The sequence below is a fragment of the Ursus maritimus genome, unplaced genomic scaffold (genome assembly GCF_017311325.1).
Source record: "Ursus maritimus isolate PB19 unplaced genomic scaffold, ASM1731132v1 scaffold_11, whole genome shotgun sequence".
NCBI classification, from domain to species: domain Eukaryota; kingdom Metazoa; phylum Chordata; class Mammalia; order Carnivora; family Ursidae; genus Ursus; species Ursus maritimus.
In genome coordinates, this window is record NW_024423453.1 from 46,960,841 (window position 1) to 46,985,440 (window position 24,600).

Genomic DNA, 24,600 nt, shown 5'->3' on the forward strand with positions numbered 1-24,600 from the left:
TTCCCTTTTGGACTCACCTAGAGAGTTAAATCAGCAACTATTGTAAAGTGTGGTTAGGTTCCACGACAGGCGACATTCTTGGTGTCACAGGAGCATCTTACAAGAACTTCTCACCTTCACAAGGGGAGTTCAGAGAATTAGCCAGCCTGGGGTGAGCGTTCTTCTAGGAGAAGGGAACAGTGAAGACCCAGGAGAGAGTTACAGAGTCTGACTTTTCCATAACCATAAAGAGCTTTAGAGATCTAGTACTACAGAGACTGGGGGGCAGAGAGTGTGAAAAGATCAGGACGAGAAGCTAGTGGGTGCAGTGGTTAGGAGTGTAAACACTCTCATGAGGGTGAAAAGAGTTTACTGAAAGATTTGTGGCAGGGGACTGATAAAATCAGGTGTGTATTTTTCTGTTTTCTTTTAAAAGTTTGCTCTGGCTTTAACATGGAAAAGAGATTGAAAGGGGGAAAAAAGACTTGCAAGCAGCAGCAGGAGAGGACAACGGTGGTGTGGGAGCATCAGAGGGAAGTGGGAGAGTATTGGTAAATCCCCTGTCACTGTGTTGTCACTGCGAGCTTGGCTCATTTTATAAGTTTTTGTTTTTGCTGAAGGTGAATTGATGCAATGTCACTTCCAGGTTATGGAAGTTAAACTGTTTATATCTGAAGACATGTTCAATTTATTAAGTGCTTGTGTGTGTGCGTGTATGTGCATACACACATGCACTGACATCACAGATTATATTAAACCAGTCATAAGGTTCCCTAAGTGTATCTTGATTAATGCTCTTCTATTTTCCTGATTTAAACTTGGGGTAATAAATTAATATGCATACACATACACGCTTAACAGAAAAGTTCAGAGAAAGTAGTTGAAGTTTGAGGAAAGTGAAAGCTTAATGGACTGATAGAGTACTAAATGTTGGTATTAATGTAGGAAGAATGTGCTTTCTAAGAGAGTTGCTCAATTGATTATGTAAATAAATCTTTGCAGATGACTGAGAAGGTCATGAAAAATGCTGGAGCATTGACAGAAGTGAGGGTATTAGGAAGGAGTCTCCTTATGAGGTAACGTGTGTTTGACTGTGTCTTAGTAATTCAAATTATTCATTTGATGATACGGTGTCTAAGGTTTACTAGTCCAAACAAAGAAAAAAAAAAGGAAAGATGAAGGAAAAAGAAAAATCTGTTAGACTTCTTTCAATTTATTCAGTAATTGTTTCTGCTGACCCTGGGCAATGAGTAATGCACCGCAAATGTTCAGTCAGTTCTCCCATAGTGCCCTCCAGACAGAGCTAAAGCAATGAAATTATCTGGTGTGCCAGGGTTGACACATAAAGCCCTTGACAATAAACATTAAATTAAATGTCTTAGCATTGAAGTCCTTGGAAATAAATGCTGAAATGAATATCTTTATCTTTGAAGGAAGAGGAAAAAGTGATACACTAGACACATAAAATTAATACCTACTATTTTTGTTAGTAACTTAAGAGGGATAACATGTAATTATTTTTTGATTTAAAGATTATTGTCTAGCTAAGTTGTAATACTCATCACTGGAAAAGTAGCAGTTGTGGTGGTAGTGTGTGAGTGAAATCTAGAAATGAACCATTAGAGGTAGGATCCGAGACGTCGATTAAAATCAAAGTCATTTCCTCTGTGTGTGTACGTGTGTGTCTCACACAAATGGGGTGGGATTTTTCAGTAAATTAAGTTGTACAGCCAGTGTACCCATGAACAATAACTTAGAATAGACATAGCATCACTCTACCTATGGTGTGTCCATCAAGACAAGCTATGATGCCCTTGTTTGCTGACGACCTCTTGATACAAGCTGTAATAAACATCTTTTTCTGTTTTAAGTCATGTGGAATTGCTCATAAATATTTATCAAAACGTAATATATATTCACATTAAACGCTTTAGAAAAATGTTTTAAATTCATGATGCATACATTGTGAGTGCTAAAAACCCTCCAGTGGCTTCCCATGTCACTCAGGATAAAATCCGAAATCATTACCATAGCTTTCCTACATGATTTCAGCATGGACTGTCTCTATGTACTAATTCCCTCTGGTCTTCTGAGAGCTTTTACTAACCTTCTGTCTATTCCTAAAACATGCCAAGGCCACCCCTGCGTTTGACTTTTGCTCTTGCTGTCCTTGTATTGTGAAATGCCTGTTTCCCCATTATGTATCTGTAGGGTTCAGGCATTTGCTCCATCAAGGTCTTTGAAATGTTATCTTAGCGTTGAGACCTTCTACCCTCTATATCCTGTATCCTATTTTATTACTTTTCAATTTACTTAACTCTGTGTGACATTCTTATTTGTTTGATAATCATTCCCCCTACCCCAGCTTCCTACCACCACACACAAATGCTAGGATGTAAAGTCTATGAATCAAGGATTTTGAGTATATCCGAGCTTCTTCCTAGGGAAATAAAGATTCATTAATTCTTATTTTTAAAAGATTACAACATAAATTTTTATTGAATTATTTTTTTTCTTAAGCAATCTATTCAGTGAAATTTTTGAGTACTTAAATCAGTTGACTACAAGTAGGTGGGTTCTAGACTTAATTTTCCATTTATTTAGCAGTATTTTTTGAGAACAAATAATTACTTTGAAGACTTATATTTCCATCATACGATATTTGTGTCCTGAAATGTGAGCAGATATTAGTGGTCTCCAACTCATAGGTACTGAACAACTCCAAATATGTTTTATACTGTCTTTGATTCTTAAGGTACTATGATGCTTAGTTGATTTTGTTTCTAAGTTGTATAAATAGCTAAGAATTTTTAATAAAATATTTCGTAATTATATTCCTTTGGCTTAGAGATGTACTAGTCTTATCTCACTTTTACACAAAGACAAACATAACATATTATAAAAATATATGGAAGGTAATGTATATGTCGTATATATATAGTATGTATATATATATACACGTATGTATATTTATAATATATATGTATAGGTGTGTGTTATGTGTATTATTAGATAACATGTATATACATCTATATAATATATATCTAACAAAATGATATAACGGAACTGTTCCTTTAGAAAATAAGTGAAAATATAAAAAATAATTTTCTCATCTCCGTATCACATCTTAGATCTTCCTTGACTATCCTGTGATTCTTCATCACATGTCTCTCTTTTTTTTTTTCAGTTTTTATTCAAATTCCAATTAACATACAGTGTGATATTAGTTTCAGGTGTACAATATAGTGATTCAACACTTCCACACATCACCTGGTGCTCATCACAAGTGCCCTCCTTAATCCCCACTGCCTATTTCACCCATCCCCCCACCCACCTTCCTTCTGGTGACCATCAGTTTGTTCTCTGTAGTTAAGAGTCTGTTTCTTGGTTTACCTCTCCCCCCCCCCCAAATCATTTGTTTTGTTTTTCAAATTCCACGTGTGCCTGAAATCATATGGTATGTGTCTTTTCTGACTGGCCTATTTCATTATTTCACTTAGCATAATACACCAGTCTCATTTAATCTTTGTTGAATGCAGCATTTATCACTATTTGACGATTTTCTTCATCATCCTTTTATTGTTTGTCTCCACCCACTAGTTGTAAGATCCATGAGAGCAGGGAGCTTATCTTTCCTACTCCAATGTCTAGAAAACCTGGAATAGTGCCTGGCATACTAGCATAAAGTGAGTTTTCAATAAATGTGTTTAAATAGGTAGAGGAACTCTAAGGTTTATTTTATCCATCATACTATGGATATGGACATAGTACTATGAGGTCAAGATATTTTCAGAGCCCTACCTACTTCTCCTTAAGGAACTTAGAATTTCATTGTGGAAGATTTTTCACAAATAGGTCTCACTGAGTATTTATATGAATTAAGATATTTATATGTGTTAAGACAATGCATTTATATGAGTTATTTGTATTTATTTGAGTTAATGATGGTGTATTTATATGAGTTAAGGTAATGCTGGCCATTGTACCAAACAAAACATAATGGTTCAAACATGGTAGAAATTTATTTCTCTTTTGGATGAATTCTAAAGCAAATACTCTTGAATACTTAGTGGATCGTTCCCTTCTAAGGAGTGTTTCAAGGATCCAGTCCCCTCTGTTTTGTGGCTCAGTTGTCTGACCCTCAAAAGAAAACTTCTGTTGTCATCCAACAGGGACTCTTGATGCAAGGGGAAAGATCATGACAGGTCTTAAGGGAGGTTTTTATAAGTAAGGTGTGGAAATGGCATACATCACTGGTGTTTCTCCATACTTGTAAGGCTTGAAGTCACTTATATAGGCACATGTGTAACTATAAGGGAGGCTGGGAGATGTGGTCCAGCTGTGTTTCCTGGAAGAGAGGACACTGATGAGTAACTAGCCAGTCTCAGATATTTTATGGTATTTTGTTGTCTAGAGACCTTAGTACCTTTGCATTTGGATGTGTGGTAGCTTTTATAACTTTTAAAGAGTTAAAAACTACTTGTAGGTTAATGTTTTTAATTCTGTGTGAAGCTTTCTCTCCAAACCAACTGTTTATTTTTTTTTTCAAAAAGAAGGCAGCTTAAGGTTCTCCATAGATCCCCTAGGAATCTTTTTTTCCTTGACTTTAAACACTCATTTCCCTAACTCCATAGTCCCTTGAGCATTTTTACAGCTGGGATAACTAAGCATAGTCCCCTTGGAGCTCATCAGAGTTGTTGTCTAATTGGTCACAGAAGTTGGTTTCTAGTATTACCAGCAACTTCTCAACTCTCCAGAGACTGCTACTTCCATAGCACCAGTCCCCCTTGGTCCTGGAAAACAAGAGACCGAGGACTCCAAGTTTTAGCAACTGCAAGAGATGATCAGTTTTACCATATGGATAATCACAAATTTTGTTAAAAAGTGTACTTATCGGCTTGGTTTTCACATTAGAAAATAAAGCTGTTCTTATATTAGTGTAAAGTTCCTTTAAGGTGTGTACTGTTTAAATAAGGGAGAAGATAGGTGCAAAGATTGGGTTAGAATACAGCCCCAAATAGTAAATATCTAGAGTCAGGGTACAAAGTAAAAAGGGTAGAGATTTTGGAGCCTCTTACCTGGAGGCTTTGGACAAGTCACTTGAGCTGTTCGAACTTCTGTCTCTCTAGCAGCATCTGAACTTTTTACAAGTATTAGAACAAATAGATATCAAATATTGAGCTCTTTGCTCATTACACAGTACATACCCCCCAAATAATGGCAGTAATTGTTCCTAACAGGAGAAAATGCACAAAGGGGCTTGGGACTTAAATAGATAGAATGCTACTGAGAAGATGTTTAAATTACCTGACTCAGTGCCAGGAGCTGCCACGTAGTTTATTGACAGTTTCTTGGACTGAGTGATCTAGGCATTTTTTTGGAATCCCTTGGAGAAATGTATGCTTCTCAGATCGGTGGTTATTGATGATTGCAAATAAATTGAAAAGAAGAAGGGATTATATGTTGCGTAGGGGAGTGGGACAGGGAGGTGGAGTGAGAATGGAGTGGCTGTCTCTTAAACTGTTGTAAACCTGTGTTTCTTAATAGGCAGCAGGACATTTCATTTGGCTGTATATCATGATAATTAATCCACTACCTCAATATTTCTGTGGAAAACTGTATAGACAGTTTATTTGGGGTCCCAGATCAACATTTTCATTTTGAAGAAATATAGCTGTCTTTCAGATGACAGATTTTCATTGGTTCTGGTATTACTTATAGAACCACTCTCACTACGCCAGGTGTCTTCCTTTAAGATGATGAAATTCATTGACTAACTTATAACTAACTCTGTGTATAGTGTGCATTATTTTTTTCTGATTATCAAATGTTAGGAAAATTATATATCAGGCAAGGTTTAGTTTCTGCCAAAAATAACTACCAGAAAAGGAGTTGTCTCTCCTCACATATTTTATGAGGTTCTCTCTTATTTTACATTTAAAAAAACTAAAAATACTCTTCAGTAAGAAACATAATGCAAAAATGACCTCAAGCAGTGCTAGCTTGGAATGCTTATAAGCGTCACGTGATGGAACTGGCATAAAGGAGTTAAGGCAGCTTTATATTTTACACGGATTTAATAATGATCCCTTGATGTGTGATCTCAAAACGGCAAGTACTGGATATTGTCATAATATTGTAAAAAATGAGTTTATAAAGTAAATAGTGAACGATTTTATAAAGAACCTACAAGACAAATGAAAAATCAACATCACTAATGTACAGTATCACAGATTCAAAAAAGTAATGTATCTCAAACTAAATTTAGAAGGAATGAAAATTCTGTTAGGATGCAGATGTAAAGTTTTAATAAATGGTTTTATGAAAGTGAGAGTAAAAAATTATTTTAAACTAGTATTTTTCTGTATGATTTTAAAATTTGCACAAGAAACTATATTAATAAATTGATATAAGCAGCCATTTGACCATTTCATTAATATCCATGAGAGGTTTCAGGTCAGCTACTTAATGAATAAATACATTAAATTTAAAGCTTACGTGTGTATGCTCTGGAGCCAGATATCCAGAGCTGGAATCTTTCTTTACCGCCTTTTCACTATATGATCTCAGTGCAAATCACTTAACTTTCTCATGTCTTAGTTTCTTCCTATCTAAAGTGGTCATAATAACACCTACTTCGTAAGATAGTCATAAGAATTAAATGACCTAATATACCTGCAAGTGCTTAGATCTGCACCCGGCGCAAAGGAACTCCCATACAGGTGTTTTAATAATTGCCTTCTCTTTGAAAAAAATGGGGCATAGTCTTACATTTTGAAATAATATGGTAGCTAAATAAGTTCATACACTTTCTCATCATACTAAAGAATTCGACTTTTCTGTTTTGAAGTAAAGGTCATGTGGATTCCTTCTGTTCAGTGCTTTCATTCAACATCTAGTAGAAGGCTTTCTAAAAGTATTTGCTAAAAACATCAATTTACTAGTTTTGGTTGTTTATTTTCCTCAATGGAGTGTAATAGGTATTCTATTTGTGTGCACGTTACCACTATTTCAGAAGTGTAGGAATTAAGATGTGGTCCATATATACAATGGAATTTAATCAGCCATCAGAAAGAACAATTACCCAACATTTGCAGCAACATGGTTGGGACTGGAGGAGATTATGCTAAGTGAAATAAGTCAAGCAGAGAAAGACAATTATCATATGGTTTCACTCATTTATGGAACATAAGGAATAGTAAGGAGATCGGTAGGAGAAGGAAGGGAAGAATGAAGAGGGGGTAAACAGAGGGGGAATGAATCACGAGAGACTGTGGACTCTGGGAAACAAACAGAGGGGAGGGGTTGGGGGATTGGGATAGGCTGGTGATGGGTATTAAGGAGGGCACGTATTGCATGGAGCACTGGGTATTATACGCAAGTAATGAATAATGGAACTTTACATCAAAATCTAGGGATGTACTGTATGGTGACTAACATAACATAATAAAAAATTTTAAAAAAGAAGTATAGGAATTAAATTTCAGATAGATTATAATTTACCCAACTGTAGCCAATGAAGTTTATGATTCATTTATGTTACCAACCCCAAAAAACATGAGAGTGGCCTTTCTGCCTTGGGGTGAGAGCTAGGTCGCTACCATATCTCAGTAGCTAATTCTAACACATAAAGGTTTATTTTTGGACAGAAAGCCATGTGAAATAGTCATGTGTGTAAGTGTATCTTAATAGCAAGTCCTCTTTATTACAGCTTCTCTAAAACGTGATTTTCATGTAGGAAAGTAGCAAGGAATTTTTGAAGTAAAGCATGACTAAACTTGGCACTTTGCTCCTGTTCAGTGATGTTTCTGTTCAGACTGTCCTCTAGAGGCAGTGTCCTCAGGATGGCAGGAGTATCGTATTGTGGTTAAGCCATACCAGGTTTCAGCATGTGTCTGGGTCAAATGCTGCTTTTGCAGTCAAACATCATGAGACTATACACACAAAACATGAACTCCCCAAGATATTATCACTTTGAGAGAATTCTTAGCTATGACAATTTGAATGTTTATAAAAGAGAGTAATTGGACTATAAGCATATCATGATAATGAGGTTATTTACTTTACAAAATTTAGTACAGTATTCTAAGCAGTGAGCTCCTCCATATAAACATATGGTTTATTTAAAAGGTAATATATAGACTGGGGGGAATATATATCATAAGTAAACTGCTATAATGGTAGTGTTAGGTATGACAGTATCAAAAATAAGTCAGGTTTTTTTTCTTTTTTTTTCTTCATTGTATTTGAAAAACATCTGACCTAAGGTGATGGAGAACCTTGACTGGAAAGATGCCAGAGGGAATGAAAAGGAAGAGAGAGGCATCAGTAAGGTAGATTCTGTAGTTCACGATGATTATTTCATTAGTCATTGTATTATGTTGTATTCATTTGATGGAAGAAACTAAGGTACACAGAAGTTAATTAACTTGTCCAAAGTTGCCTAGGAGGAGGTTGACCAGAGGATAACTCCATATACGTTGACATGAAGCTTCTGTCTTTTGAGCCTGGCAGGAAGCTGGGAGAATGTTCTTACAAATTATTAACTTTTGTGAGGTTTCTCCAGTAGCTATAAAGCAAATTTTTGTAGACCCACTCCTGTGAAACATAGTCATATCAACATTAAAAAATGTCTCCATGTTTTTTAATGAGAAATATAATTAGATCTGTTCGTTTATTAAATTATTATCTCATGACACTTTGGGGAAAACTGTTACTTGCTTTTATGTTTATGAACAAAAGAAGCTGTGTATTGTGCAAATATCTTTCTCTTTGTGGAGTACTGATGAATGATGTAATCAAGAATAAGTTGAATCTAGAGCATATCATAAGGTGTAAGGGAAGCAAAAATTACTTCTGATGAATAATATTTGGGAATCCAAATGTTTACTTTTTCTGGTGTTCTTAAAGAAATATTAGGATTGAGAGGTATAAAAATCGATTATATTATAAAGTGGACTTTAAAATGAGCTACTAAATAATATTCCTGCCTATTCAAGCTGTACGTAGAAACAGGTCAGAGAGTGTCAGGACTAGTAGTATCTGAACAGATGAGTCGTAAAAGAAAAATAGGGTGTGTGTGTCATGTGTGTACACAGATGCAGAGAGAGAGAAAATATGAATTACTTTTAAAACACAAATTGAGTTTTGAAGTGAGTAAGGGAACAGTGTTTGTAGCTGGATGATTTTGGCCACTAAAGGCCTCTCAATAACCCACTGGTATCCAGTCTTGATTCTAGCTACAGTAGGAATTCTAGACCTGGAAAGGACCTGTGTCTTACACAGCATCCGTGTGTGGTAATTATTACAGCTAACACACTTCTATCAAGATTTCTATGCACTAGGCCTTACCCTAAATGCTTTATGCCCAGTCATTCATTTAATCCTCACGACATAGGTTTTCAATAAGTGATGAGTGAGTAGAAAATATAAGAGACTGCATTTTCACTAACATCTCAGAGAAAAATAGAAAATGTGTCAAGTAACATACCAACTCTTCCTTGCAGAACTTGAAAACATGAGCATAAAGAACACTCATAAAACTCCAGTGATGGTAGGAGGAAAACAATATTCATTTGGGTAAATTCTTAACATAAAGTTAGGTTTGGGTCCCTAAGTACGATATTTAATTTACCTTAGATAATGTTACGCAGGGTAAAGGGAAGATTACATAGATCCCGACAATTAACCCAAACCTTGGGTGTTTTGTTGTAACTATTTCTTGAAATAAAGTGATTCTAAAGGTTAGTTGGGAAATTTTTCAGTTAAATAAATTTCAAATATTGGTGGCAGTATTTTGTTTTGTTTTTTAACTATTGGATTTCTCAGCAACCCCCTAAGATAATAATAATAATTGTGAAACATGAAATTCTAGTCCATTTCCATTACATGTCCAGTAACATACCAACTCTTCCTTGTAGAGCTTGAAAACATGAGCGTGAAGAAGTCTTTTGGGGGGAGAGAAGGAAAGGGAGGAAGGCAGCCATCTTAGCCTCTACTACATTATCACCACTTTGAAGAATTTTACCATTTCAAAAAGTGTTGACTTAGTGGTGTCAGAGACTCTAAGGCATTCAAACTCATTGCATTTATGTTCAAAATGGAATTCATTTATTAACTAGTAATTTTATAAATGCCAATTATTGGACTAATTAATAAATCAAAGACTATCAAATGCCTGTTCATATATGAGACTTAGGGTTTTTTGTGTAGTACCTGTTTACATTTAATTGTTGTAACATCCCTTCTTCTCCCAAAAAAGAAAACAAAACAAGTTATTATATAATTGTATATGAAAGTATGATGAGTTTTGTTTGTGCTCATTTTATGCATTTAAGAATCTGATTTTAGTATTATCCTACATTTTTTATGTAGTTAATAGTGTTTGTGGTTAAACTATGATTCAGTCATTTGCCTAACAGAAGTTTGTGACAATTATGATCCACAAATACCATATTTTTTAGGAATATAGGTTGCTTGATCCAGGAAGAATTTAAGCAGTAATACATTCATATATCAAATAGTAAAAATATTTAAATGATAAAAAATATGAGACTCCTTTAAATTGTGTTCTTAATTGTGAAATATATTGGTATTAAGATCAAAATGTATAAAATGTGTTAATTTCCCCTTTAGTTTAATTATTTAATTTTAATCAGGTAATCACTATATATAGTCCCAACTTCAAACATTTTTCCTATATTTTGAACAGTTTCAGCTATAAACGGTGGTCAGAGTCACAGGATAATTCACAGCCCCATTTCAATCTGAAATTTAATGAAATAGGATACTGATAGTAATTTAAATAGGCACTGAGTCAAGCCTTGAAAAATCTGGAATAAATGAATCTTGTTGTCTTTGGTATATTGTGCCCTTTTTTGTATATTTTACTCAGACTAGGAGTTACCGCCTCCCTGGGGATTCTGTGGTATCCTTGTTGACCTCATGTTCAAACATGGGTGACTGTGTCAGTGCTTGTCCCCTGACTCCCAATCCCTGTTTAGTTCATTTGCCTCTTAAAGACCCATTTCCCCTAGATGTGGGCTCGGGTCTCTATTCTTTTAGGGTTTTGTGGCTGCCTGAGTGCCTTTCAGACTCTTCCTTTATGGAAACAACTTCCACAACTTCTCCCATTCTGAAACCTTGGCTAAGGTGTACTGTCAATAAAATTTAGTCATGATACTATTACCAATCTTTGGGGAAAATTTTTAAACTTTCTTAAACGTGGCATCTGCTCTAATATAAAGAAATATTCAGTTAATACTAAATTATGTATGTATTTACTCTGAGTTTAATATAACATTTCATGCTGTTCTGCAAAAAAATACAGGTGGTGGGGGAAAATAAAAGCCATGTTTTTAAAAAAAAGTATGTTTGATTTCTTTTTCTCTTGTAGATAACACCTGTTTCAGTGACATTTTGGGTAGTAGAAGTTACATTTGGAATTGGGACTGTCTAATTCACCTCCATATTCCCTGGCCCTAACAGTCTGACATACCAGACACTCAATAAGTATTTATAAAATAGAATTGAATTCTTAAGAGTGAAAATACCTTTTTTCTTTTTAAATACTCTTTCTGGGTCTTAGCCTAACATAGCTATGTAATTCGGGCATCTGTGGCTATAAGCTAGCGTAGATGAAGAGATTGTGGTATACAAAGGCTGGATCCATGTGTGTTCTGGTAGATTTAGAGCTTTGTAGCTCTTAGTACTTTCCACACAGTGAATTCTTAGGAAAGATGACCAGCTAATGGATATTGAAGAGAAGCGAGTCCTATGAGACTTGAATAAATGTCTAGTGAGTAAAAATTCATTAGATAGTTTTATCTTCATTTGACAAATTTAAAAAAATCACACTCTGTGGCACGTGTCAACCTGAGTCATGTCTATAAAAAATAATCAATAGAAATTAGTTTATTGTTCTATAATTATATGTATTGATTTATGCCTTTTAAAATCACTGAGCCATTGAGTAATGTTTCCTTGTTGATTTCTGTGTTGAGTGACTGAATTAAATGAAAATGTAGATGATGAAGGATATTTATCCTGGTTTTGGACACGTTATTTTAATATCTGATATCTATCACTTAACATGCAGAATCATAGTCATTAGTACATCTTGGCAAATTTCCGTCTAAATTGTTCCTGAAGAAATCCTGCAAATATTTCACCATTCTACACTATGGATAAATATATATATATTCTCATGTTTAGAACTCTCAATTTAGAATTATTCACCAGTCTGTTTCTTATAGGGGAATTGTTATTCTCCTAAATTTTAACTAATATTTCACAGCATTTTCATTTATCAGTTTTTTTAAAAGACAACACTCTTCGTGAGATATGTCACGTTTGCAATGATTTCACACATTTGAGTAAACATCTCACTTTTCTGAGCTCCTCCAACATGTGTTTTTTGTCCATTTATTTGGCATCTAATCATATACCTCCTAATAACTTAATTTTTTTAATAAAGATTTTATTTATTTGAGAGAGAGGAAGAGAGCATGAGGTGAGTGTGGCAGAGGGCGAGGGAGAAGCAGACTCCCTGCTGAGCAGGGAGCCTATGTGGGACTTGATCCCAGGAGCCCGAGATCATGATCCGAGCTGAAGGCAGACACTTAACTGACTGAGCCACCCAGATGCCCCCTGATAACTTTATTTTTAAGTCTTTTCTTTGTATACCTTGTCTCTCATGAAGTCAAAAATATTTCTGTACAACTGTATTTCATATTAAATATCATAGTCTGTTTATTGAGTCAGATCTGAACAATTGTGGGATATAAATGCATTTTGCCTCTTTGTTTGAAACTTTGAGGTATTAAAATTCATTAGTTGTTGTCATAAAACTGAATCACCTCTGTTGGGAAACTTATTCTAATCTATGGAATGGCATCTTGTTTTTGGAAGGGGAGAAGGGATGAGATCAAAGGAGAAAAGGGAATGTTGCTAAGATAAACTCTTATTTAAGTTTTAACATTCTTTATTATTATTCAACGGCTAAATAGGATCAATATGTAGGGAGGAAATAGAGAATGTTACCGGTATTGCATGATGTCAGCGTACATTTTGAAATGCCAAGTGTATTACTGGCCAATAGTATAATAAGTGGGATAGTATAGATAGTGCCCTTTTTTTACTTCAAAAGAACTGGTGATAACTTGTGAGAGTATAAGATTCTTAAGGCAATGTTTTCTTAGAGTCTCATTCACTGACTAGCACGTAGTAAGAGGAAAAAGACTCAGTAAATAATTTGTTGAATAGACAAATATATGGATTTTTTTAAGTTTTATTTATTTGAGAGAGAGAGCAGGGAGGAGCAGAGGGAGAGAGAACCCTTGAGCAGACTCCCCACTGAGTGTGAGCCTGATGCAGAGCTTGATCCCAGGATCCCGAGATCATGACCCACGCCAAAATCAGGAGTCAGTTTTTTAACCAACTGAGACACCCAGGCGACCTGTGGATATTTTCTTTTTCAATATATTTTCTCTGTTAATGTGGGGAAATTGTAGAAGCACTTGAGGGATACTTAGTGAATCTGTTCCATAGAAACTCTTTTATTTAGGATGAAAAATGAACAAATAGTAAGTTGATATTTATGTGTATGTGTATAGATAGGTAAATGTTGTCCATAACTTTCTCAAGTCTAAGTTCTTTGAAGGCATTCTTTTCTGTTTTCTCCATAGAGCCTAGCACAGTTACTTGTATAACAATACATTTTGTCAGTTCTAAAATGCTCATTTTTTTTTTTTTACTTTTTTTTTTCTTTTGAGAGAGAGAGACATGGCCCATGAGCAGTGGGTGGGAAGGGGCAGAGGGGGAAGGAGAGAGAGAATCTTAAGCAGGCTCTATGCCCAGTGCTCCACCTGGGGCTGATCTCAGGACCCTGACATCATGACCGGGGTGGAAATCAAAGGGTCCAAGGCTTAACTGAATGAGCCACCCAGGCACCCCTTTTCTTTACTTTTAAATAGTATTTGGGCATATAAGAACCTCAAATCTGTTTTCTTGTTTAAGCTCTTTCTTGCTACAAAGCTGTATTTGTGGGGCTAACAAATAATAGTAGACTGATTGCCTCAGTGGTGTGTAATTAGAAAGTTGTCACTCACTGAATTAAATGCTCACCCAAGTAAACACCTCCAAACCCACCTCTTTAAACATTGAATGTAGTATTAAGATCATTGAATACTTTAAAATGTATTTTGTGATTTTTGATACATAGGACAATATTTAGTAATTTGTGAACTTGAAAAATGAAAGATTCTTCCTAGTACTTTTGGGTAAATGGTATGGAAGAGTATAATAAAATGTTTCAATGTCTTAAGAGTTCTTGATTCAAATTGTAATCCTGGCTCTCCTGCTCCTTCCGTAGCTTCCTGCAGATTTCACAAAACTACACCTTACTGATAGTCTCCACCCACAGGTGACGCACGTTTCTTCTAGCCATTCAGGATGTAGTATCACTAGTGATTCTGGAAGCAGCAGTCTTTCTGATATCTACCAGGTAAGAGGGTGTTTTCCTTGTCATTTGCTTCATTTTTATGTATTCCAAGGAGTTTTATGATTCTTAATTGATAGGATCTATAAAGTAAATATATCTGTGTATATTATATGTACATACAGGTACATAAAATGTTAATGTTATAGTATGTTTGTTTCAGGAAGTAGAACTACTGTCTAATTGTATTTGCCTCTGTTATTACCAATTATCAGAGTTTTAAATAGGGGGGTTACAATGGAGATGTTTCTCTTGACTTTAAATATTTTATAAATTTGACTACAGACATATTAGATTTTTGATTCTTTCTCAACTAAAACTGTAGGAGAAAACTGCAGAATTGTGCTATAAAGTAAGTTTTTCTTATTAAAATATTGAGATTATTATGATTAGATCATTGAACTATTTTTCTTGCATTTTTAAATTACATATAGATTTAGTTACGTGTATAAAATAAATTCTTATGATACTGGTGGATGGAAAAGAAACTAGAACTATGGAATTCCAAAACTGTTTTAAAAGCAAAATAATTTTAATTGTTAAGGAAGAGTTCATTGGCTTAGAATATGCAAATTTGGGAAAAGTGACTAAAATAATGCAAAGAAGTTCTGTGGAGAAGTATTCAAATACTACCAGTATGGAATTTTGGATGGTTTCAAATAAAAAGAACAGAGTACTCACTTTACAAAGTATAATTCTTGACTTCTTAGGAATTGTGATGTGAGATGACCATAGAAGTACCTTTCTTTAGAAACATTATAGTATTTTAGGATCATTGAAATTTTCAGGCAGTGCTAAGTTTCTATTAAAAAAAATACTGAAAGTAACTAAACAATTAGAGTACCATCAGGGCAAAAACATTTAGGTTCTAAATTTAGTAGATCTTAGAAATTCAGTTTTGTTTGAAGGAGGTAATAGGTATATACACTTTCCTATAATTTAAGGATATTATAGAGCGCTTACTAATAATCAAAAGACACATGCTATTATTTGCAGATTAAGAATTTATTCTGATTAAGAATTTATTATTTTGTAATAAGAAATATCTGGTTCTTTAAGGTAACTTAAAAAATTCTAGTTTGATAGAATATCAAATGCAAAGATAGATACCTTGCAGTAAGTGTTAACTTGTAATTAAATATTTAGGAAGTAATCCCACTTTCAAATGTTAGAGGAGGAGAAGGTGGTGGATAAGGATAACTTTGCTCTCCTACCTCCACCGGCCAGTACTGCCTATTTTTAGAAGTTGGTTTTTTAAAACACTTACTCAAGTATCCCTTATCCTAAAACTATGAATGGTATAACTAAAAGCTGTGCTTTATAGTAACTGAAATATCATGATAGAGTCCTTGTCTTCTAAACTTTGAGATGCTTGTACACTTTAAAGATCTGCAGTGGAGACACAGCTTGAGGTTATAGTATATACAAACCTGAATGGAACTCCTAGAAGGCAAATTTATAAGAATGAAGTACGTCGTTCAAATAATTTATTGAGGCATATTCTGAAGGGAATTCTAGCTTAATGTGGCTAGGATAAGTTCATGAGGAAATTCTTGATAGTACAGAATGCCTGAGAATCTAGACTGTGGATGAGAACTCCAAATTGCTCTGATGTGGTCTGCCTACAGCCTGACTTTTTCTTGGGGTATATAGATCGAATAGAGGGTCCCTGTATATTTTGCTTCACTTTAGTTGAGTTTCAAGGCTACTCATTTCAAATTTGATGGTAGGCATGTAGCCCGTTAAGTTTATATCCTTCATAAGGAAAAATCCATAGGTGTATCTTAGGATTTGTTACTAGCTATACAAAGCTTAACATTTAATAGAGATTCCCAATAGACCATTTCTATTATCGTTAAATCCGAAGTTCTTAGGCTGGGAAGGAACCTGACAGATGGACCTGGGTCAGTAACCAGTCTTGTATTTGAATCCTCTACTGCTTTGCTTTGCTTTTTTCTTCTTTTTCTTTTTATTTGTTTTTTATGTTTTATGTATTTTTTAATGTTTCAAGTTTTTATTTAAATTCTTGTTAGTTAACATCGAGTGTAATATTAGTTTCAGGGGTAGAATTTAGTGATTCATCACTTGTATACAAAACCCAGTGCTCATCATAACAAATGTCCTCCTTAATGCCCATCACCCATTTAGCCCTCCACCCCCCGCCCCAGCAACCCTCAGTCTGTTCTCTACAGTTAAGAGTCACTCTTAGGTTTGCCTCCCTCTCTCCTTTTTTTTTTTTTTCCTTTCCCCAATGTTTATCTGCTTTGCTTCTTAAATTCCATATATGAGTGAAATCATGTGGTATTTGTCTTTCTCTGATTGACTTAATCTACTGCTTTTCTATCAGTGAAGCATCCACTTTATTCTTGAACATTTCCAAGGATGGACAACTATCTCTCATGGCAGTCCATTTAATCTTTGTGTAATTCTGACTTAGGAGAACTTTCTCCTAAGTCAGAAAGTTGTCATATTGAGGTGAGTATAAATGCTTATGAGATGGGCATAGAGAGATTGAAATTGAGTGCTGTGTACCAGAGAGAAAAGGGTAGAATAATATTTCTGAGAGGGTAGGAGGAAGGGAATTCAAGAGCAAAGTGGAATAACTAGGTTTAAGAAGAGAAACCTTCCTCTGTTTTAACAGGTATATATTTATCATGGTGGGTTTGGAGCGGGGAGTTGAGGGTGTTTCTCTCTCATGGCTTCAATTTTTCTCTCTGAAGAGGTGAGTTCATTTGTTGAGAGTGAGAGGATTGGCAGGTTGAGAGTTTTAAGGAGAGAAGTTTTGAAATAGAAGTTTCAGGGAGTAGGCGAGCAAATTGACTAGAGTATGGAAACTCAATTGAGATGGTGCCCTCAAATACAGAGTAATTTCCCTCTGTCCTGTTATGTATTTTTTTTCTACAGCAAGCAAAAAGAAAGCAAAGACTTGGCTTCACCAGTCCTGGAGTTTTGTTAAATGAGTGTAACACAAAGACAGATGAAGCAACATGCCAACCTCTTTTTAACTGCTGAGCTTTGTTTTTGCATGCCTTCTGCCTGGAATGTTTTCTCCTAGGTTGATCCTTTTCTGCCTTCATTTTTAAGTACCGTCTTCTCAGTTCTTTCCTTATTACTTTCTGAAAAGTAGGTCCTACATTTTGGTTCCTTTTGTGGCTAGTCCTTTTGTTTAGACTCTGATTGAAATGATTATTGCTTTCTATGTTGAAGTCTGCTTACTAAGATGACGGCTTCAAGAAAATAGGAAACTTCTCTGTCTTATCTCCATTTTCTCTCTTGAGTCAGGAAATTGTGGGCATTCGGTAAAGGTGTGTTGAATGAATGTGATTGAAATATTAGAGTTTATAAGCTGGAGGGGTGAAAGCTAGACATAGAAGGTGGTAGAGTCTTGAAGACTGCAGGTCATGCTTGAGTTGAAAAGGGGTTATCTTGGAAACAGATGGAAGCGTTGAAAGTGGGAGTTTATTGACAGTGGAAAACAGAATGCCTAAGTTGATGATATGAGATGGTGCAGTTCTAGCCATGATAAGATCCTGGCTACATAGCGTGATAATCAGAGCAGTAGCTTGGTAGACTGGAAACAGTTGTTCAAAAATAGATCAATAGAATAGAGAGGTCAAGTAAAATGGAATTCATATGTAAAGACATAATATGTAATAGAGGAATCCTCACAAATCAATGAAGAATGTGATGGATTATTCAATAAATGATCTTTGGGGTGAGGGGAGTCACTTTATAATCTCACTTTATTTTTTTTGTTTTTTTTTTTAAATTATTTATTTATTTTTATTTATTTTTGAGAGGAAGAAAGAGTGCAAGCAGGGGAGGGGCAGAAGAAGAGGGAAAAGCAGAGAATCTCAAGCCGATTCCGTGCTAAGCACAGAACCCGACGCAGGGATCAATCTAATCACTCTGAGATCATGACCTGAGCCAAAACCAAGAGTCAGACGCTTAATCGACTGAGCTACCCAGGCACCTCTGTAGTCTCACTTTATATCATAATTAAGATTAAATTCCAGATAAACTAAAGAGCAAACTCATAATGGCATAATCATCAAAAAAGTTTAATAATTAAAAGATCATTTGAGACAAAGATTTAAAGTCAGAATACAATTCACTTATGCAAATTAATAAGAAAAATACTCAGCTCACCATATAACAATATTCAAAGGACAAGAGTAGGTAATTTGCAAAAGAGTACATGTAGATATCTGTATCTTAAATAAAATATTTCAAAACATATTAGTAATTGAGTATATGAGGATTAAATATGATATTTTCCTGTCAAATTAGCACAGACTTTCTTACTTATAATAAATATTTACAGATAGACATTCTTATACCTGTTAGGATTATCGTTTTTGGAAAGAAACCTAACAATTTATACTAAAAGCTGTAAAATTGTTCCTGTCTTTTAGGCATAAATATATTTTTAAAGCCTATTTGAAATTTTAAAAAATGATGTGTAAAATTAGAAAAAGCATAACTTATAATATAGAAACTAAAATTATTGCAAGCATTATACTTATTTCCAAATATATTTTCATACTTTCTACATATATATGGTTTTGTAGGTAGTTCCTACTCGTTGTCTTGGTTAAATTATCATCAGCATTAGCATTCAATATAACCTTCTTGTAGCCTAAATTTATATCAGGGTCTGACTTAGGTGCTATTTGGGTTAAATATGTATGTTTGAAATTCTGCACAAAATTCATGTACATCAAGAATGCTTATTAAGCAAGTCTTTCAAACATGAGGATATTCATGGTATATTTAATAACCAAAAACTTTTTTCATAAGTGATTGAGTACTTGATAAAACATGTAGTAGTTATTTTTATTTTAGTTAAATTAATGCTTCTCTGGAGCTTTATGGCATTTAGTAACTCCTCTGTTCATTTTCCTCATGTCCTTTAAAAATCCAAAATAATCTCTTAAGAACTGTATTCATAATACAATATATATAGTCCCTTTTGACTTCAGTAAATCATAGAGCTTTTGGCATTGATCTGAAAATATTACTAGTTTTTTTGAGAGTATTACTATTTAACTATAATGTACACCTAAATCTATAATTTAGGACAGGAGTTATTTGCCTAACTGAATGATGTAAATCTATCTTCTTGCTCCTGAGACATATATAATCAAATACTTTTAAAATATAAAGTGCCTGTGTGCTTATCTTTATTTAGAATAAAAGGGTTTAAAGACTAGCATTAATCTTAGTATAGTTCGGAGGAAACTAGCAAATAGCAAGCATTTTATTTATGTTTATATATAAATATATATATTTAAAATTTTATGTTTTATGACTTAGCAAAGCAGAAAACATTTCATTGCTTTATTATATTTGAACTATTTTTTAGTATAGTTGACACAGTGTTACATCATTACATTAGTTTCATGTGTACAACATAGTGATTCCACAAGTCAGTAAATTATGCTATGTTCACCACTAGTGTAGCTACCATTTGTCACCATACAATGTTATTACAGTACTATTGACTATATTCCTTATACTGTCTGTAACTTTTACTCTCCCAGCCTATTCATTCTGTAACTGGAAGTCTATATCTCCCACTCCCCTTCACCCATTTTGCCCATCTTCCCAACCCCCTTCCCTCTCTGGCAGGCATCAGTTTGTCCTCTGTATTTATAGGTCTGTTTCTGTTTTTTGTTTGTTTATTCGTTTTGTTTTTTAGATCCACATGTAAGTGAAATCATGTGGCATTTGTCTTTCTTTGACTTATTTCACTTAGCATAATACCCTATAGGTCCATCCATGTTGTCACAAATGGCAAGGCAAGATCTCATTCCTTTTTATGGCTGAGTAATATTCCAGTGTGCGTGTGCCCACACCACATCTTTATCCACTCATCTGTCAGTATACATTTGGGTTACTTCCTTATCAAGGCTATTGTAAATAATGTTGCAATAAACATAGGAATGAATGTATCCTTTTGAATTAGTGTTTCCATTCTCTTTGGGTAAATACCCAGTAATAGAATTATTGGATCATATAGTATTTCTATTTTTAATTTGTTCAGGAACCCCCATACTGTTTTTCACATTTACATTCCCAGCAACAGTGCACAAGGGTTCCTTTTTCTCCACATTGTCGCCAACACTTGTTTTTTTTTTTTTGTCTTTGTGAGTCTAGCCATTCTGACAGGTGTAAGGTGATATCTCATTGTGGTTTTGATTTGCTTTTCCCTGATGATTAATGATTTAACTATTTTCTTTATGAAGACAGTCTATTGAGAAAACTGGGCAAAGTATTACAGTGCAGAGTATTTACTAGTTTGTATTGGTCAGACCTGATTTTAAGTCCCAGTACAATTACTAGGTTTGGTTTTGTTTACACTGAACAATTTGATTTTCCTAGTATTTTCTCATCTGAAAAGTAGGAGTAATAATCCCAATTTGCCGAATTGATGCGAGGATGATTACGTGGTAAAAGCACCTACTCTAGTGCTGGCTACGTGGCAGTCGTTCAGTGTAGGACCACTGTTTTCATAATTACCGCATGAACCATTTAGCCTGAATTTAAGTCTCAATTAGCCTGAGACATTTTTACAGTAAGAGGTTGCAGTATTTAACAGAGTTTTGGGTTTTTTTTGAAAATTCTGCCACTATAAATTGTGTGTAAGCTTCATTACGGGTATGGGAAGAGACAAAGGTATGCCAGTGCTGATGTAAAAAAAAAGTGTCCCCTTGAGGAAGGGACTGACCCTTTTTTTAAAGATTTTATTTTATTATTTCTTTGAGAGGGAGATAGAGAAAGAGAGCATGAGTGGGGTGAGGGGCAGAGGGAGAAGCAGACTCGTCGCTGAATAGGGAGCCTGACATGGGGTTCAATCGCAGGATCATGACCTGAGCCCCCCAGGTGCCCCAGGAAGGGACTGACTTTTGAAGTAGCTGTAATGAGCTTTCTTTTCTTTCTCATTTGAGTCAAGAATAGTCCTGTGAGTGGGAAGATATAACTCTAGTTTACTGATAAAACTAGGTTCATAGAGGTTAAGTAACTTTGCTAAAGTCACATTGTAAATAGTAAAGCTGAGATTTGAATAACTAATCTGTGAGTTTATTCGTTTAGCAAATGTAAATTCAGTAACTACTAGGTTCCAGGCACTCCTTAGCTTAGTACACTTCTCCTATAGACAAGTTGGTGTTTGTTCATTAAACTTTTAACTCCAGTCTCCAAACATTTCATTGTTCATGAAACAGTAATATTATGGAATTAGTAGACTCCTAAAAAACTGTTTCCCAAGTTCTATTTAAATGGTATTATTAAAAGGAATTCTGTAGGGGCACCTGGCTGGCTCACTCAGTACAGCATGCAACTCTTGATCTCAGTCAGGGTCGTGAGTTCAAGCCCCCGTTGGGCCTAGGGCTTACTTAAAGATTAAAAAAAAAAAAAATTAAGAGAATTCTGTAGCATTTTAAAATATAACGGATATTTATTTTAAAAAATAAGTTACTGGTTTAGTGAATGTTATTTCATGAATAATTTGTTTAAGGATGGAATACACATAATAAGAAAACAACTAATGATCATTTACCCAAATGGGGTGGAGGGTTCAGTTTTGAAGAGATTAACCCAGTTCCCACTTAAAGATCTTTTTGTTCCGGGATGCCTGGCTGGCTCCATCAATAGAGCATGCGACTCTTGATGTTGGAGTCCTGAGTTCAAGTCCCATGTTGGACACAGAGCTTACTTAAAAAAAAAAAAAGTCTTTTTGTTCTATTTAAGATTTAAATATAATTCATTTAAATGACAGTAATGATTTCTTTGGGATGGTATGAAATATCTTTTTTATCTCTTACTGTATGTTAGGTGTTTAAAAATTAAAGAAAAACTGTATAACTATGTTACTTAGAAGTTTTTTTGTTTTGTTTTGTTTTCTGTCTCCAGTAGTGTCCCTTCTTCACTCCAGGCTAATATTAAAGAATATATAGAGGGAGGACTGATTGTATATCTGAAAATATAAGGTGATGAATAATAATCTTCAATGTTAAGACGAAACCGGGGTGAAAATGTAAGCGTAGCACACATTAGCATGTTGTCACGTTTCTAGATTTCACAAGTAAGGTGGTGATAATAACAGGGTTGGCCTCATTTCTCTGATCACAGTCTTGGCGTACTCCATCCTGTCAAGTTCTACCTCCGTTTCATTCTACAATCTAGAGACAATTCTGTGAATTCTGAATTTAAACTAGGAGTGTGCCACAGTTAATTCTGGGGTCTTACTGCTCTCCCACCTAGAGCACCTCTGCTGATAGTGGTCTTAACCCCTGCTGCGATATTTATTAAGGCCATTACTTAAAGAACTTTTGTAGATATTAGGTGTTCCATTTTTAATTATTCTGTCTTCATTAGGTATTCTGTCTTCACTTATTTTCCCCTAAGGTTTTTCTTACCATGTTTGTATTTTAGTTCAGGAAATTGTACCTAAAGAACTAAGCATGTGATTAAAATTCTTTTTGTTAAACTTCAGAAAATATTAACACCTGTTTGTATTGCTTCAAAAGGTAGGATTAAATCTTACGTTCAGCAGTATAAACCAAGACTTGAGAAAAGTGTAACTTTGTTGACAAGAAAATAATAAAATTTTTCTTTAAGTATCGACTTAAGCTAAATTACAGAAAAAGTACAGATCCTTATATAAGCCACGTTCATATGTAAGTATCTGTTACAAAGAGGCAGATTAGGTGTGGTTAAGACTGTAGAGTCAATTCCTGGGTTCTAATTTTGATTCTGCAGTTTATCAGCAACATGACCTTGGAAAAATAATTTCTCTTTACCTGAATGTTTGAATAATAATAAAAATCCATAATGGTACTTATTCGTAGGATTGCTTTGTGGATTAAATGAGCTAATATATATAAAACAGAGCAGTTCCTGGCACAGTGTAAGTATCTGGTGTTAGATGGTGGTGGTGATGATGCTCCGGCTCAACATGTTACGTTTTTATCTTTTGTTTTTAATGTGCTTTTGCCTACTCTTCAGTATGTCTTTATTGTTTTTGGAAACCACGTGGACTGCAAGTTATTCGAAGTTAGTTAACTTTATAATACATGTTTTCTACAAAGATAATGGTTTTAAAACAAACTGGTTTCAAGCATTTAATATTTTATCTGGCAAAACATGTTTGTGATGTTTAAGACTTACGCAGTTAATTTTTTTTTTTTAAGATTTTATTTATTTATTTGACGGAGAGAGAGAGGCAGCCAGCGAGAGAGGGAACACAGGCAGGGGGAGTGGGAGAGGAAGAAGCAGGCTCCCAGCGGAGGAGCCAGATGTGGGGCTCGATCCCATAACGCCGGGATCACGCCCTGAGCCGAAGGCAGACGCTTAACAGCTGTGCAACCCAGGAGCCCCTGCGCAGTTAATATTTAATTGAATTCACTCTTATTATGCTTCAACAGTGAATTCTGGGTATATAATGTCAAGGCCAATATGGTAACATTTATACGTATTATTGCGGTGATAATCACAACAGGCTATAGAATGACCTAAATAGGATAACTGTTCTAGCCTTGAGATCACCCGACAGAAGAGATCGTTTTGAAATCTGTGACTCTAGTGACTAAGAAAAAATTCAAGTACTAGAGTTTGTCTTGATTACTTGAAATTTGGTGGTACGGTCACCTGTGATATATTCCTGTGTTGAGGAATGAAGAAAGAATGTGTTACCTTAGGCATATGGTCTTTTAATATTTTTCGGTATTTTGTAGTTGGAGAGCGGACATCAAGTTAGTCACACTAAATGTTAATGTTTTGTTCACACACTTATTAAGTTACCTTTGATTTATGATTCACTTTTCCATAAAGACCATCTAATAGGAGAGAAGTTGTTTAGTCTTCTTGGCATTAGTCGGTCCACACCTATTCTTTTGGGGAAGGAATTGCTCAGAATCATTTGTTACCCTTACGCTCTTAGCTTAAGCCATTCTCTTGGAAAAATGGAGTAAAAACAAACACTGTCTTTTTCTTGAATCTACTGTTTCAAGTACATATGACAGCTCACATAAGAAATCAGAATTATTGAGATAAGATCATTAATCCTAACTAGAAATGTAACAGGAGATAAAGTCACTCCTATTTTGTTGAAATAAATCCTT

The 24,600-nt window shown here is 34.8% G+C and overlaps 1 protein-coding gene across 5 annotated transcripts in view; it reads left to right on the top strand.

The window, feature by feature from the left end:
- The window catches only part of RAPGEF2 (Rap guanine nucleotide exchange factor 2), a 229,864-nt gene that overhangs the window by 167,159 nt on the left and 38,105 nt on the right, over positions 1–24,600 (top strand). For all 5 annotated transcript variants that reach the window (XM_040626406.1, XM_040626407.1, XM_040626408.1 and 2 more), the window contains one exon: positions 14,351–14,482. In XM_040626406.1, the coding sequence (XP_040482340.1) occupies positions 14,351–14,482 (132 nt within the window). The remainder of the gene's footprint in view (positions 1–14,350; positions 14,483–24,600) is intronic.